Below are 18,497 nucleotides of genomic sequence, written 5' to 3' on the forward strand. Positions count from 1 at the left end.
TTGCCCTCTGTAAGAAGCAATAAAAAAACAAAGTTCAAATTAAAATTTAATTTATCTTTTTTTACAAAATTGACCGAACAGTGCGAGATTTCTAGAACGTTTACACTTGGCTTAAGTAGACATAAAGTTATCATTATTCTCTTACAAGTAAGTCTTACAAATTCACCTGTGTCGATAAAGCAATGCGAATTACGGTGTCACTCACACCAGGATCAGTTGTGTATATTGTATAAAAGGTTTTATATCATGATTTCGAGGACATCAATTTAATCTTAAAAGTCATCACTAATAAGTAAATTATGATTAATATTAACCAAAGCATAATTATAAACTAAAACATTGATACATTAGTGTCAGTATTCAATGAAGTTACTAAGGTCGTCACCTGCACTTACACAATATAATTCTAATACAAGTTATAATACACAACATTATGGGGATAATTGCACACAGCAGTGGTTAAGAGACGATAGCGCGCAGAGATTATATCGTAAGTACAGCAAATGCATACACTTGTTGAATCGAATGTTACGTATACCGAAAACGAATACGATGCCTGCGTGTAGGCACGTCCAACCAATCATTTCCGGCGTCGCCCTGGAAATGAATACCACCCAATTCAGCTATATTTAATACTATCTTTGTAACACCATAGTAATAAATAAATAATTTTCTCATAATGAAAAATAAACATACTATACTCTGAGTTAAATAATTTATTTGATCTTTGTATAAATCTATATTTATTCATTGGGTTCATATTGCCTTCCAGAACGAGTGCAAGTAAATAAAACATAAAGGTAGCCTATGTGTTTTGTACTTTGAAATTAAGTAAGGAAAACTATCAATTGTCACTTGAAAGAAGAGCTGCTGAATTTCATTCGTACAAATAAAACTACAGAAACGATAAAATCTTATAAAATAATCTAAATAGTGTATTAATCAACAACTTTCATAAAGTGCGTATAGGGGGAAACATTTCTTAAATCATATCCAATCGATTCATAAATAAAATTCATTTAAGGCAACAGTCTATCATAATCTGAACCTAATGAATTAATAATTCCCTTCGTTCATGTAACAATCCTCCTCGAATATTATCTGGGACATAAGATTGTATACAGCTGTATCCATATAAAAGTACGACTAAAATAAATACCTTATAAAGCGAAATTAACGATAATCTAAAAATTATACTATATCCAAAAATAAAACAAAATGCAATCTGTCTTCTTGTCGTATGCACGATTAGTAAACAGTGTGACAAAAATAATAATTTTGAAACAAAACTTTAAAATGCATTAAAAGGCAGATTTCTATTGTATGCATTTATTATTATTTTTATTGTTGAAAACTAATTAATTCGTAAATGACAAAAGATACCATGTCTGCTCAATTCTAATATAGAGTTCACACACAGAAATGAACATGTGTACACACAATAAAAAAAACATCATTCTCTCATAAAGTATAACAGCACAACTACACAATCTCTCATATTCTAATCACTTTTAACATAACCAATTGTGGACGAATACACAATACAATACATGATTTGTCTTGGATACTTTAAATCAAATCTATGATATTAAAAATAGTATGATTGCCCAGCTACCCATATAGTGAAGTTAGTATTAAATTACTGTACAGTTTATATGTTAGTGTCCTGCGATCTACAGCTATCTATCTAACCACTTTTATGATCTTTATCGTCTGTTAAATCAAACCGTCTAACTCCCTCTAGGGATATGATAATAATATACATAATATTTCGTCTGCGCCGATTCTTCTCCGTCGATCATATTCGCAAACATCCCAGCGCACAGAAAACAAAACGCAGCGATAACACAAAGAGACATACACTAGTATCTCTTCACTATCCGACAACTTACACGTACATAGCCTACCGGTTAATCGTTATATTAATCAGATTTATGTAACAGTTTACCTTACAACCGTAGTACCGAAGCGAATAAGAGTAACATATGAACTAAGAACAGCTAGACGTATGTTCGGGCGGGCCGTCGGCGTCGAGCGGGTCGGAGGCGGCGTCGGGGTCGTCGCGCTCGTCGTCCGAGGGCTGCGGCGCCAGCAGCAGCAGCGGCGGCTCGGCCTCGCGCAGGCGCGACTCCATGTACTGGCGGTGCGCGTACTTGTTGAAGCGGCGCTTGGCCATGAACAGCGTGGCGATGGTGCGCGGCGCCAGGCGCACGGCCGCCGCGCGCGACGTGATGCCGCCGCGCCGGCACTCCGCGCACGTGTAGTCCAGCACCGACAGCGAGCGCCCCGACTGCCTAACGCACTCTGCGGGACAAGCGCACTTCACCCACTGCTCCGCTACGGGCGAGCCGCAGCCCACAGGGGCTGCTGCTTGCCCATTTATTACAATCATGACAAATATTCACTAGGAATCTTTATCTTGAAGTTTACTTGCAGTTAGTTTTTTTTTTAACACAACTGCCTTCCTTATTATTATTATACGGCTATTAAAATGATAGTTATTCATGTAATTCAAGTTAATACAAACAATTAATTTGAATGAAATTCTGAAAGAAGTCCTTGATCTTCTTAGCTTTATTGTCATAAATAGGGGCGTAGGGTGCGATTTGGGCACAAAAACATCGTTAACTTAGCAATAGTACTTACACACCTAAGCAACATTATATCTCCCTTATGGCCCCATGCCGCTGACTCGTAACCGAGCGTAACCTACACCTAATACACGACAATGCATGGCACACACAAATTTGAAAGTTCGATAACCTTCGTGTTTTGCGACCCATTATATTTTTAGCTATATTCTAGTTTAGGCAGATCATTGCTTACTGTGTATTATACATCATGCTTTCACCTATATGTTGTCATCTAATCACATCTAACAAAAACAAAAGCTTCCTATCGGTTTACATGTCGTATGTTTATGTCTGGACGGCGAACCGTTTTACGTATATATTTGGATAGTTTGTAGGTATATGTTGTTATGTACGCAATCATAACAGGTTGCACAGATACTGGACTGTTATAGGATGTAGCGATATAAATGGAAAATAAGCATACAATATACATATAAGGCTAAATAATGTCTATGGAAATGTATCTATGTAAGATGACAGTAATGAAGGATCGAGTAAAGCTAAAAAAGAGAATAACATTTCTTATGTAAATACAACAGAACATGCACAGCGCATTCTCAAATAGCATCTAGGAACATGCTCAACACTAAAAGCGGTTTCGGACAATTATTATAAAAAATGTATTCTCAGTTTCGGAAAACCGCAACTGGCTAGACATGATTACCATTTAGATACAGTACATAATATTTTTTAACCTCGGTAGTTTTTCAGCCAGAAATTATATCACTGCACGATGTTTATGGCAGGTTTATACTCTCGTATGGCAAACCGCTAGATTTGAGACGAAACGAAGCTAATTCGCTGGTTTTTATTTATAACACATGACTCTGTTGACACAAACAAAGCAAAGTTTCGTTTTAACCCAAGCCCCTCTAGCAAGGTGAATTTTTTAACGTCAATAGAAAACACTCGAATGGGTGGATATGACAGTTCAAAAGTCACATGACTCATTGAAACAACAATAAATGTCATTTCTATACATTAAAGCATTATTTATTGACGTTAACGATTATAGTAAGACCACTTTTCGCTAGGAAGGATATTATCTGTTTCGCTAAGAGATAAATGTGTTACTAAAACATCATGCATTCTATGTCAGCTAATCATGTCTAACCGGTGTAGCGGGCGGGCAAGCGTATGCGTTCTACACGTTCGGTGGTTATGACGTACCTTGATGCAGTTGCCTATCGCAGAGCTTACATATGACGAGCTGCATGGTCCCCTTCGGACCGATGAAGGAGCGCTCGCAGAGCGGGCAGTAGCGACCGATGCGATACGCCCTACGCACGCACGCACACACACATACGGACCGTACGCGCACAAGCACCGGAACACAGAAACACGCCATTAGTATTAACACCGAAACCCCGCTGCCGAGTGGACGGTATCGCTTCATACATACGTTACGTTTGTTGCTTGTCTTCGACGCGGTATTAATATCCATTTACTTTTTACGCGCAATTGCAAATTAAGAAATATAAACGCGCGGCTGAAACATTACACATAATTAACACAACTGTAAGTTGAATTGACACAAGCTGATAGCTAAAGAAAATAAAATATATAAATGCAATAAGTTAAATCTAGCTAGAGTTACGCAAAAACAAAGCTGCATTTCAGAAAAAGAATGTTTCGGATGTTCGAGCTCGAAGACAAGTAACAAACATAAAGTGGAGTTAGTGAACGCACTGGGGAGACTGATGGTACTACGCCCTTGTTAGTTAACGGGATGGATGTGAGTTAGTCGCAGCCGACTGCAAGATGACTGATGAGATGTCGACACCCATTGTCATTGATGATTCAAGGGTAATTGACGCAGTACAACCATCAAACCAAAAACAATATACAAAAATACAAAAGTTTTTAGCTACCTAATGTGTATTGCATCAATTATCAACAAATGGAAGGATAAAAATTTAATATAAAAAAATAGGAGGAACAGTAAAGTTTCAGTGGCCATAGTACCAAATAATAATACACCCAGAATTTTGTTCAAACTGTCATTATTGTTTGCATTAGAGCATACTTTTGTATAGACAGTGCTTAAAATGTGATCCCCATACCAATAGGCTGTGCTTTGCGACAATGGTCCACTTTGCTGTTCTTTCTGTGAAGACTGTTTGCTCGCAAATCATTAGAGTTTTATACAACAAATATACAAAGTTAAAAAACTGATTAATAGATTATAACAATCAACAAACATTCTTCAAATATGCATAAATAATAAACTTATATCTATGGGAATGGCATGCAACTTATGTATTACTGGGATGTGCTGAGTAAGAACGCTGCATTGGGGCAAAAGTAAACATTCTGCGGGGGCCAAAATGCTACGATACCAGAGACAAAGCGGATGTCGACAGAGTGAAGGCGAACGTTGAGACGACACTATGATCAGCACGTGTTAGTCCACATCAAACACATGAGATGACGTGAGTACACATGAACTACCAAGACCAATTAATACGTAAACAATATACACATAAAAATCATTTAATGACTTTGTATTAAACTTGGTACTTTTTATCTGCATCCTCGACATATAATCTTCTTTGAGAAAGTGATTGCATTCACGTTTTGTTCGGGCCCCTCTTGGCATTACTTGAAAAATAATATTGAATCATTTTAATTTGATTATTCTTGTAGAAATATATCCTAGACGAACCTAGCTGTTTTTAACATGTTGTTTAATGCTGTAATTGTATATTCAACATTAAAAGGAGCAGTCAGACAAAGGCGAATCACAGATTTTGTTTCAATCGATTTAATAGACTCAATTGTTTGATTCACTCCAGTGCGACTAGTCCTTTTCTTTCTTGCGAAAGTTTTAATGGGATTTAAACTATATCATAAGTTAAGGTAGGAATGTATACCATGTTCTACTTGATACAGGAATATTTTATACATTATAACTAAATGAATTAGGGATTATTATAATAGGGGATGATAGCTTGATTAATGATTCATTATACTATTGAGTTTATAATTAAGATTAATGTAAATCAAATATTCTATATGGAAACAGTCATAAACTTTTAAGAACCATAAATAATATGTTACTTGTTGTTTATATACTCTGTTTCATTGATGTATTTACTAAATAAATATGTATTTTAAGCATTGGCAATGTTTATAACGGGATATTTGCAATAAATATTTTCCGTTCTGCAATAAATGCTGCAACTATCCTAAGCGACGTTCTACGAGTTTCACGATCTAGTAAGACCCACCCATTTTCATAAAAGGATACCAAATCATGTTAACATTTGTGATTGCTTTAAAACTTACATAAATTAAAATGTATATTTTGAGAAGTTTCGTTAAAATCACAGACAAGTCTGAGTATGAATAAAAAGCGATAGAGCTGATTGCAGTAATTCTTATTACATAATTAATAAGTCAAATAAATTTCAATTAAAAATGTGTTGTTTATAAAACATGTTTTTGTGATGCTTGTCTGATGAATATAGTTTTGTAGTTTTTTCATTACTTTTTGTATGACTTCTATTCTTTTTATGATCGGATAAGCGCGGAGTCGTATCTAAGCAAGCTAGTTGATGGAGAACCTAATAATGATTATTAATATTTATATCTTTTATGTAGTAATCAGAGGTAAGGTTTTTTATATTAGCGTTTAGTCAGCTCATAAACTTGATTTATTCATACAAGAAAGTCAGCCTGCGTTCAAACGCTAGACGATATATTTCATCTTAGGATATTCGAACAACAAAATGATCTAGGTAGGAGAGTCTATGTTCCGTTTCATATTGTTAGTGGTATGTTTGGCCGCGGTCGCTGTTTAGTGCGTGATGCCGGCGCGCGGCGGAGTGGGTACTGACCTGGCGCAGGGCGTGCAGAGCGAGTGCGAGTAGACCTTGTGTCCGCCCGGGCCGCGCCGCGTCTGGTGGTGCCAGTCGGCGGGCGCGGCGGCGGCGGCGGCGGCGCCCGGCGGCCCGCCCGGCGACCGCGCGCCGCACGACTTGCACACCGCGCACTCCACGCAGTGCCAGCGACCTGCGCGGACAACACCTGGCCTTGTACTTCATACCGAAGGTACTTTCATACACGGAAGCAATTTCTATAAGATGTACTATTAATAAATATCTCCGAAATTGATTTAAAACACACATTCGGACTGGGGATGTTGACTGATGAAGAAGAATATATGATCATTCACATTATATAAAATATTAAAGGTTTAAGAAAGACCTAAAATAATATTCTAAGTTAGCAACACTGAATTAAAAGTGTCAACTATCTAAAATTCTTTCTGTAATTTTTAATACCATACTTAACAGCAACAAAAAACAACATTCCTATTATGCAATATCCACGCTACTTACCGCTGGGCACAGTATCGAGGCCGACGCAGTAGATGTGGAAGCCGCGGTCGCAGAGGTCACAGAACAGCATCTTGTCGTCGTCGGCGGGCTGGCGACACGAGCAGCAGGTCTTGCACTCGGCGCACTGCCACGGGTACTCGCGGCACTTGCGGATCGTGTCCGCGCTCAGCTCCAGGCAGGACGGGTGCACTGATACATACAGAAATTAATATTTAACTTATACACTTTACAGTATGTTTGATTACTGACTTTACATGCCCGTGTAACGAATAACGAATACTGTCGCTTTTTGGCGTCTAAACATAATACTTTATTGTAGTAAATATTTCAGATATGAGTATACGGATGGCATACAAGTTCATCTTAACCTTTTTAGTTCGAAATCACTAATCGGTTTAGCATTGACTTTAAACAGTAAGTAGTCCTTAAACCCACCCAAATAATAAATCACCTCCTTAACTAAAATTGGCACGTCATACACGATCGACGAATTTGCCTAAGTAGGACAGAAACATTCTAGGAAAATAAATAGACATTACAAATGTAGACTCACGCTTAGCGTTGCAGTTCGCGCAGACTAGGAACCTCTCGTGCGTGTAGCGGCGGTTGGCTTCGAGCCGCAGCTTACACACGCGGCACAGGTCCACCTCCTCCACAACTGGCTCTTCCTTCACCCTGACAGACGCTTCCGCTTGACTGCTACGCTTCGTCTTGGTTAGCTTCTTGCGCTGAAATGTTAGTTAGTCACTTATAATTACAAATGTATGCAATTATATTTCTTTATTCTTAAATTTGATAGGGATTTTTATCCACATTTATAATTTTATACTGAAAAGTTATGACGTATTGGGCAAGTGAAAACCGTACAAATAGGTAGTGCAGACTGTTGTTTGTACAGAATTGGATAATACGCGTTTTCTGAAGATTGCGGATGGCAGCATCGCGTCGCACGCGACGTTCGTCACAAAGCGGAGTTGAAACCTCCAATATTCGCATTAGCGGGCACTGTTATCCGAGTTTTCACAATTAACATCTTACATTGCCATAATTTTGTTTTTGCGTGGGTGACGATTTTGGCCACCTTTCTGTAAACCTCCGAAAAAGCGAAACCTAACTCAACCGATTTTTGGTTAGGCACTTAAATTTCTTTTGTGTTATTGATCATCCTATTGTACGATTTTTATATGTGTTTTAGGAAATTATTACCTTATGGTGAGCAAGTGCTCAATGATAGTGAACAGTCAGACAGAGTAAGGAACAATCTTGTGCTGTGTATACCTTGGCGTTGTGATGCGTGGGCGCGTCGGAGTCGTCGGAGGAGGAGCAGCGCGAGCCCCAGTCGGGCTCCGACTCCGAGCTCCAGTCCTCGCTCGCCGGCGCCGGCGGGCCCGCCAACACCGTGTTCAGAGGGAAGTACCTGCAGCATACAAACATTGCTGACTATAGTTGCCTCCGTGAATTAAATTCGAACATTGTGAAGAAAAATCAACGGAAGATATGGATGCGTAGATGTCCGACCGAAACCCGACGAGCACAGTATATGCGCGAGCATAGTGGCGTGGCGTACCCTGGTCATGAAGCTGAAGTCATAAACTAAATGCCACTGTAAAGCGAGACAGCGCAGGCGTGTGGGCGTGCAGCGGTTACCTGAGCTGGTCGGGCGTGTAGACGCGGTAGGAGTGCTGGTACTGGCCGGGCAGCAGCGCGTGCGGGTAGAAGCCGGCGGGCGGGCGCAGGTGCGCGCGGCGCGGCGGCGGCGGCGGGGCGCGCGCGCGCTGCACCGTGAGCGACTGCAGGTCCGCGCACGCGCCGCGCCGCGCCGCGTTGGCGCGCGCGTTCCACTCGCTCGCTGACGCTATGGCCGCCGCCGCCATGTCCTGGTAACATACATACAACGCGACGTGAGGAGAAATTGATATCACGGTCAAATTAGTTTTCCGTGTGGCACTAAGTATATTTCTATTTATGGCCCAAAGGTTTTAAGACAACAAAGTTTGGCTTTCCCACACAAGGCGCACGTGAGAGTCGCGACAGCCCGCCATTAGCGCGCGATGTGTCCCCAGCGCTCGCTAGGTTCGCGTGGCTCTAACTCGGCGCTAATCGGATTATCTCGTCGCGTTTTTCGAGAGCGCACAGTTCTTCAGGAGGCGCCAGAGACGCGGCTAACCGAGCTTTCACAGATCGCAACCTTCCTAAACCTCATTTTATCAAAATTGTTTTAATTTGCAAACAATCTCGTCTATCGTAAGCACACAACTACATTATATAATGTCATTTAAACAGAGTATACAAAACAATAATTCTCAAAACCAACTAACCTGTCTCGTCTTTTCGGGATCAACTTTCGGTGGTTCAGGTTTTGTTTCGGCCGGTTTCTCCGGTTTCATCTCGACCTTGACCACCTTCTCTTCAACTTTGGTCTCCTCAACAGGTTCCTCTTCGGCTTCGGTCAGCTGTCTCTGACGCTGATGCGACCGAAACTCTTCGTACTTGTGAGGATAGTCTGATAACATGATGTCTAGTACATCACTGGCATCAACCGCGGTGATACCTGTTCAAAGGCAGAAATGTTTAGATACTGTTTATCTCTTTCTACCTAGTAACCACTGTGTACAAGTTTTGCAAGTGTATTATTACGGTATCTGTAAATAACTTACCGAGATCACATAGTGCTTCGGTCACTAGACCTTTGCTGAGTACATAATCTCTTTCATCACCAGAGATTGTCCGTCGATTTAATTCAGGGTAACGTCGTTTAAAACTTTTTACGCCTAAAAACATCGCAACTTGCTCCTGTATCATCATCACCTGTAAAAATAACATAATCGATATTAAAACCTTTTTAGTGACTTAAGCTACATGCTTTGTACAAAATATAGATGAAAGTATATAAATAATTTAAGTAAGAGTTTGTACCTTATGTTCAACATCAGCCTTATCGGGTGGCGGCCACGTATATTCTTTCACATCCGCAGCCGTCCATACTTTATTACTGAAAATTATGTTATAAAGGTATAAAACAGTCTTATTAAAATACATGGCAAGAACACTTATACAAATGAAATCCAAGCATACCTGTCAAACAAATCGGCGAATTTTGATTTTTTCAGTTTGTTGCTACTCTCGTTTGTCGAACTCTTGACGGAACTTTGCGAGTCTTCGTCAAGAAGGTGCGACGGTCTAAAATTATAAAAGAACGAATTAGTCACATAAGAATAACTAGAACATGGATTAGGAATAATTTTAACTCGAAGTAGTATAACAATTTATACCATTGTGTTTATGCAAGACCAACTAATTTGATCTGACTTTGTTACAGCGGGAGTTTTTTATCGATTTTACAATATCTATCAGAATAATCATACTCACTTAGCAGGCGTTGCATTGTCGTCCATCATGCATGTCTCCTCTTCGAAGAGCTGCACTGTCGTTGTAGCCGGCCCGCATACTCGACCGTAGATACCCATAGTTTCCTGAAAGGTATAAAAAAAATCTTAAGTTACACATAAAGAAAACACAGGGTTATATTGACTCAATGGTGTTTTTAAGGAAAAGGTGACTTGAATAATTTCTAGCTGCAACATACCTTCATGTACATAGCGCCACGCCCGCCGCCCCGCCCCCGGCCGCGGCCGCGTGGTGTTCGTCCTCTGCCCCCGCGCCCGCCGCGACTCCCTCGACCTCTTCCCGATCCAGGTGGCTCTGGCGATTTGCCAAATTCATCTAATTTTGAGTTATCAAGCACCGCTTTTTCCGGCGTGTCTCCTGCCGAGAAATTTCCCGAAGAATTTCTTCTCCTACTCGACAAAGGCGTGTTGCACGTAGAAGGCATTTTGTCGAGAGCTTCCGTCATACGAGGTAGCTTGATTCTCGAACTAGTGGGGTCGATCTCGCCAGAAACTGGCCGCTCTTCTGGTTCCGCGGGTTCAATAACTACGACAGTTTCGAGCTCCGCAGATGGCGTTGCTTCTGAGCGTCGCCCTCCTCGGCCCCGTCCTCGTCCTCGTGGTTTTGATAGTATTGTTGGTCTGTCCCTGAAAAGGCGAAGAAAAACGATTATCACACAGGCTAGGTTTAATTCAATATCCACATAGGTTTATGCGAATGTTAGACATTAAAATGAAACTACTTTTACGGATTTTTTCGCGGTTTAATTTTAGATTTTAGTTCCCGACGTCTCAGTCTGCCCGTGACCATGATACCTGCAAAGGTTTCGAAACGTCGGGAACTAAAATCTGTAAATAGTTTAGTGTAAGTAGTTTCATTTCAACACATAAATACACTAAAAATTACCTCATAAGCCGAAGCGACCGCTGCGGTCGCTCCTCCAGGGCTGGCACGGGTAACGTGACGGCAGCTGGCTTCGCTCCTTCTGATACGGGCAATTTTCGCGGTCGTCCACGTTTCTTAGGCTGAGGCGTTAATTCAACTGGTTTAGGAATGTCTACAATTTCGGGAGGTTCTTCCGTGGATTTTAAACTATCTACCTCCAGTGGATCTTGAGACACTTCTTCCGGAGTTGCACCAAATTCCCGAAAATCTGTATTTTCTGCAATAATCATCTCCTGAACTTCCGGGCGCGAGTTTTCTACATGAGTATTTTCACCAGTGTCTGAACTACTCATTGAGGCATTTAAGTCTATGTCACTAGCCACAGTTTGAGCTTTTTCAGAACAGTTTGTGTTATTGAACTGCATTTGTTTGGCTTGTAAATTAGATAAAATATTATGTAATTTAGAGTTACCATTTTTAGAACAATTTTCATTGTTAAGGAGAGTATGGTTGACGGATTTTACTCCTTGTTTCATTTCTAAAGTAGTTTTAGTTGGTGAGGGTGGTGAAGTTTTTGTAACAGGAGTTATAGTTAAAGATTTATTGGACAACAGTTGTCCCAATTTTAATCTTTTAGTTTGTAATAATGAAAGTTCAGATTCCTTATTTTGAGGGGGGCTAGTATCAGTAGTTGACCTCTTGGCGATATTTCGCTTTCCCGGGGGGGACTTTTCTGTATTTTCAACTATCCGTGAGCTTCGTAGTCTTTTTCCTGTTGATAAATTTAAAGATGTGTCAGTTACTTGCTTTCTTCTGCTATTAGCTAGATGCTTTCTTGGACTTTGCTTATCATTTACAATATCTTGAGTATTTTCAGTATAATTCTGTTGTGTTTCTGGCCTCTTCACTTCTTCTGTGATAATTTTTGCAGATGGACCATGATCAGTCTTGTTTATTTTTAATATTATTCTTGGGGAATCTTGGCCAGAGCTCTGATTACTTATCTTGTCAGATATAGTTATTTCTAAGGGTTTTGTCATATTTTCAATTGTTTTATCAGCAATCTGCTGTATGGTATGTGATTTACTATGCTCAAATTTGTTTGAATCATTTACTTTAGCCACACTGGGACTCCTTCTTTCGACTTTATCAATATTTCCGGAACTGAGCTTATCTTTACTTGTATTTTCGGATTCCTGCAGAGTATCCTTATTCCCAATACCTTTACTTATAGCATCATTTCTATCTAATGGCAGGCCACAATTTGTAATTGAAGAAACTTCAAATGATTTATCTAAGCTATCACTTTTATTTTCTAACAGTTTCTTCAATAAGGTACAATTTTGTACTGATGAATACTTTTGTCTACCAACAATTTGCATCATGGTTGACTCTGCTATATTCTTGTGTTCTAGGCTGGTATGACTTTCATTTACCTGCCTTTCTATTTTAGTGTCATTTGATAAAGATCCTGGCATCATAGAATCACACTCAGCTATACTTATAGACAATGGTTTATCCTTTACCAAAGTGTTCAAATTGGGTTTCTTAATAACAGATGATCTCTCTACACTTCCTTCTCTCTTTTGATTAGGTTCAGGTACACAGTTTTGTTTAGGCTTCTCAGAAGCAGAAGAATGTTCAATGACAGGATTTGAACTATCATTTGTTGACACTTCGCTTCTTTTAAGGTTCCTATCATCAGGAGTACTTTCACATTTTGTCTGCAATTCATTAGCTGCCTTCATAATTTTTGGAGCTATAGATAATAACCCTTCACTGACATTGTTACATACATGTTCATTATGTAAGTTCTCATTATTATAGTTTTCAGTAACTGCCTTCATATTAATTTTCATTACCAAAGGAGGATTTTTAACCAACTTTTCTTCAACTTCATTCTTTGATGTTGATAAATCAGTGTCATCTGGCCTGACAACAGGTTTAATGTTTAGCTTTGTGACAATTGGTATATTTGGACTGTGACTATCAGTTTTTAAATGGTCTTTTTTAGGTGATGAAGGTGATATACTTTCACCTGGCTTAATCAGTGGTTTAATATTTAATTTTGTCACAACAGGAATGCTCAGCTCACTTGATGAAACAGATTTAGATGACTCCTCTAAGTCATCTGGTTTAATGATGGGTTTGATGTTTATTTTGGTAACTACAGGTATGTGATCCCCATTATCATCACTTGAGTTTCCAGTTTCTGATGATTGATTTTCTGAATCTTTTAATGTTTCTTCCTCTTGAGGCTTAATAATAGGCTTAATATTAATTTTAGTAACAACAGGTATACAATTCTTATCAATGTCAGCATTCAATTCATCACAGTCTTTTTCTTCCGAAGTATTCTCTTCTGGATTTTTTATCGGTTTAATGTTTAATTTAGTAATTTTAGGTACATCATCTAAACTAGAATCTACATCATTATCTTTAGGCTTTATTACAGGCTTTATATTTAATTTTGAAACTACAGGAACTTTATCATCAAAGCCCTCAGAGGACTCTGATATCTCAGTAGGTTTCAAAATAGGTTTAATGTTTAATTTTGTTACTACAGGGATATGTTCCGGACTGTCACACATTGTGGACGATCTTGTTACAGGTTTGATAGTAATCTTAGGCACATGGTGGCCTTCTCTAGGATCTGTAGAAAAGGATTCAGTGGGTGTTTTCGTTTTGGAAACTTCATTTTCTTTACTGGATGTTTCTGGGGGTTTTATTGGTTTAATAGTCAACTTTGGACTAAGTGGTTGACTCTCTGATTTTGATACTGTTTTTATGGTAAGCTTAGGAATTTTCTCAGGTGGTGTATCTTCAGATTGACTAATTATTAATTTTAGTTTAGATTCTGGTTCATCCCTTTCATCTGGTTGGATGGCCTTTATGGTAAGTTTTGGGGCATTTTTTTCAGTGTAAAACTTACCCTCACAATCTGTGCCAGGTTTTCCAAGTTTTATAGTAACTTTGGGAACAATATCTGAAGATCCTTGATCTGACGCAGATGCTTGGTCTGAAGTACTAGTGCTTTCATCATTTTCAGAATATTCTGATTCTGATATCTCACTACTACTGGACTTCCTGTGAATATCATTAATTTTTTCTGGAGGTTTAGGAATTGGTTTTATATTCAACTTTGTGATGCATGGTAACTGTTCACTTGCATTTGATTTGACATTTCCATCTAGCCCTTGTGATCTTAAAGGTCTCTCATTCTCAGGTGGCTTCAGAATTGGTTTAATATTTATTTTAGTTACAGAAGGTATTTTATCATCTGCCTCATGGTCTGTGGGTGGCTTTATTGGTTTGATTGTGAGTTTGGGTACTGGAGACTTCATTTCATCCATCTGTTTTAATTTAATTGTTAGTTTTGGGACCTGCTTAGTGGCTTCAGATTCATCATTATTTACGTTTTTACTAATACTGCTTTGCTCTGCTTCCACTTTTGATTCAGGCAGATTTGATATTGACAAGTTTAATTTAATCGGTGGAACTATACCACTCTGCTCTGCTTCTACTTCTGGCATTCTATCAGGCAAATTTGATGTAGCTAGGTTTAGTTCACACGGCGTAATCACATTGCTTTGCTCCTCTATTTCTGCAGATTTAAGCAAATTTGTTGCAACATGTGTTTGTTCACAAAGTGAAACCACATTACTTTGCTCTCCTGCTTCTGTAGATTCAGGCAAATTTGATACAATCTGTATTTGTTTACATGGTGAAACTGCACTACTTTGCTCCACTATTTCTGGAGATTTAGGTAAACTTGATGCAACTTGTATTAGTTCACATGGTGCAACCACAGCACTTTGTTCAGCTACTTCTGTAGACTCAGTCAAATTAGATAAATCATGTGTTTCTGTACATGGCGAAACCACACTACTTTGCTCTAGCACTTCTGTAGATTCAGGCAAATTTGACACAGCCAGTGTTTGTTTACTTGGTAAAACAACATTGCTCTGCTCTGTTGTGTCTGAAGATTCAGACTCATGTTGTAGATTTATGGTACTCTCGTCTGTATCCGTTTTAGATTCAAGCAAGTTAGAAACAGATAAGTTTTCTTCAGGTAACAAAGCCACAGTGCTCTGTTCCGTCTCTTCCCCTTTTGATTGAGGCAAAGTTGTTGATGACAAGCTTGATTCAAATGGATCTGCCATAGTTTTAGGCAAATTAGTTGATGACAAGTTTTCTTCCATTTTACTCTGTTCTGCTTGTAAATTTGATTCCGGCAAATTTGACACATCCAAGTTTTGTCTACATGGTATATCTGCATGATCCTGTTCTGCTTCATTCGATTCTGGCAAACTTTTAAGGGAGTTTGGTTCAATTGGCAAAACCACACTGTCCTGTTCTACCTCTTTTTGAGATTCAGGCAGATTAGTCATAGGGTCTAGCTCAATTGCTGCAGCAATACTACTTGGCTCTACTACTTTAGATTCAGGGACATTTGTTGTAGACAAATTTGATTCAATTCGCAGAACATTATTTTGATCAGCACTTTCTGGTAAGTTACTGTTATCTTGCTTACAACTATCTGGTAAGGATATTTGTGAGCTCTCTGGACTTATTCTTGGTTCAGTTACAGTTACTTCAGAAGGTATCTGAACAGTTTTATTACTTTCAGGATCTTTGGTGACCTCTTGTTTATCATCAACAATATTACTTGCAGAATCTTGCTCTAAAACATTCAATTGTGTATCAATTGGTTCTGCTGTGCTTGGTGCAAGCAAATTACTAGTTTTTTGTGCTATAATACCACTACTTGCATTGGCTTCTGGTATTAACGAGGCTGGCTGACATGAGCTTGACTGTACAGGTAATTCTTGTTCATTGTTTAACTGCTTTTCACTGTTATCTATTTTGGGCAAGTGACATTGTTCTATACTAGGCTGGGAATGTTGATCAGAGCATACAGCTTGTTCAGGACTCTTTACTGGCTTTTCAGTTACACAGTTACTAACAGATATTGTTGATTCATTGTTTTCTTGAGATTTTGAATTACTATCAGTATTTGAAGATTCTGTCATAGTCTCAGGTAATGGTAATGAATGACTCTCAGATGAAGTTGATTGACACTGATCTTTTTCTGATGAAATGGCTATTTTATCAACAGAAGTATTTCTATTACTAGTACCAGTATTTACTTTTTGTCTAATAAGCTTAATTTTTTTAGGAGGACTCACTGATGTTTCTGCTTTGCAGAAGTTAATTTCACTTACATTTCTAATCTCTTCTGGTTTTACATTACCATGTATTGTGGGCACGGCATCAGACGAACTAGTCACATCCTTGGTGATACTTTCACTTCCTGTCTCTTCCACAACAGGTATATTAACAATTTGAGAATCAACGGTTGAGGACACGGTAGAGTCAGGTCGCCTGTCACTTGGAGCTGGCCGTACGAGCCTCCGTCTTAATGGTGACCGCACCTGTGGCTCCACAAGCACAGCTTTACCTTCACTAACACTACTATCACTAGATGTAGACTCTGCACTTTCAACAGTCACATTGTCCCTGCTATCACTGGACGTCACACACTTAACTGTTCGTTCCTGCGATTCACACTCACTGACAACTGAAATGTTTTGCACAGTCTGTTCTTCACTGCTGGAAGGAATGGGTAGAGGGCATATAGCAGGACTTTCAGGTACCACACTAGATAGTGCACTATCTTCTGGCTGTATAGACACCTCAGGTTCACCACCCTCAGCCAGAGAAGAGCTCTCAGGTGCTGAATCGACACTATCCGTATTTACATTGCCTGCTGAAATATCACTGGTAATTGAAGATTCTGCTTGTGAATCAATGCCTACAGGAAGTACTGGTTCACTTTTGACACTTTCTGCTGGCGATGCTTCCACAGGCAGCGGCGAGATGTTGTCACTATCACTCTTAGTAGATTCTTGTGTATTATTTGAGTGTGCACTAATGATTTCGAGCTCATCAAATTGCATATTAACATCATCGGCAGACAGTGGTAACCGCTTCGGAGCGCCTGGGCCATCGACGATTTCATCAATCATATCCAAAATCGCCTCGGTGCTCGTGTTGACATCCTGCGTCGACGGCGACGGAACGCTGTCGCCGTCGAAATTATCCTCCGACATCGCGGGAGTTTCACACGTCGGACGCGCTTCGGATGGTTCCTGGTGGAAACTACTAGTTGCATTGACGTCCTCGGCCAGTCCGACGTCCTTTTCCCGCGCCGATGCACGGCGGGAAGCGTTCGTCGCTGTGCCCGCATCATCTTCTGAACTCTCCATTATCTACTGTTTTTCGACGCTGACATATCTGAAATATAAAACGCTCGCTGGGTGATATTTACGTTACGAACGGGTAACCTGACGACGTGCGAGATTGACAAGCCACAGGCACCATTCTAATTCACCATAACGTTACAAAATTTCGTTCACGGGGTCCACAGCGTTGATTATATACCTACACATGTACTTTAATTTCATATTCACGACGTTTAGGTCTTGTCTGAGTACACGCGAGGTCTTGGAAAGTATTCAACAGCGTACACCGGCAAACAAAAAGCTTGTATACGCCATTTTTAAAACCAAAGACATGGCAGGTTGGGACGTACGGGCCAATAAAAAATATCCTATACGGACAATTCGGCCATTGTCGTGTTGGTAAACTGCAAGAAGCCCATAGATCGCTCTACTTGAGCTTTTAGCTTGTAAAAGAGTAATAAATATGTCTTTCGACATGTGTTAAAACGAGTCAGACAATAACTCTTTAGTACGAAGATAATTCTTTGATGTGGCAACAATAACATACATCTCTCGTTTTATTGAATCTAGTGCGTAGCGTTAGGCGCGTCATGTTGTTGTTATTCAAAATTACACTTTCAAAACTCATAAATCAATAAGTGTTACAGCATAATAAAAGGTCTAACTACTTTTTTTATTCTAAACAAAATAAGTGAAGCTTCTTTTGCTTTCTCATTCACACAATTTAAAGCCTATTTTTAGTGAAGCAGCATTTTTCTTAGTCGATTTGAAAAGAAATTCAGGACTTGGAGATTCATGTTCAATTAAGTATACATTTTAAGCATGATGATGAATGTTGAAGTAAAAATGTAAATATATAAAGAACGAAAAAAAATTAACTAAGAATTATCAAATTTTATTTAAGAAAACGCATGTGACCCCTGAAAACCACGTTTTTCCATTTACCACTTGATACTCTAATCAACCGTTTTACGGTATTACAACTTTAAAGTTTTAAACTATGA

General features: G+C 39.3%; 1 protein-coding gene across 2 annotated transcripts; it reads right to left on the minus strand.

Annotated features, from left to right (window-relative positions):
- Positions 1-33: 33 nt before the first annotated feature.
- Positions 34-18,042, minus strand: LOC113496067 (serine-rich adhesin for platelets). Of its 2 annotated transcripts, none has more exons than XM_026875160.1 (15): positions 17,697-18,042; positions 11,270-17,545; positions 10,563-11,010; positions 10,346-10,449; positions 10,052-10,156; positions 9,893-9,968; positions 9,634-9,784; positions 9,295-9,527; positions 8,624-8,853; positions 8,255-8,393; positions 7,530-7,704; positions 6,977-7,165; positions 6,473-6,647; positions 3,804-3,913; positions 34-2,304 (listed from the first exon to the last, which is right to left on the minus strand). In XM_026875160.1, exons 2-15 carry the CDS (start codon positions 17,515-17,517, stop codon positions 1,991-1,993), a joined length of 8,697 nt encoding a protein of 2,898 aa, XP_026730961.1. In that variant the 5' UTR covers positions 17,518-17,545; positions 17,697-18,042; the 3' UTR covers positions 34-1,990. The 2 variants fall into 2 exon arrangements, with proteins under 2 accessions (XP_026730961.1, XP_026730962.1); XM_026875161.1 differs by having other exon boundaries at positions 17,693-18,042.
- Between the last annotated feature and the right edge of the window lie 455 nt (positions 18,043-18,497).

Source organism: Trichoplusia ni, chromosome 7 (assembly GCF_003590095.1).
Source record: "Trichoplusia ni isolate ovarian cell line Hi5 chromosome 7, tn1, whole genome shotgun sequence".
NCBI lineage: Eukaryota > Metazoa > Arthropoda > Insecta > Lepidoptera > Noctuidae > Trichoplusia > Trichoplusia ni.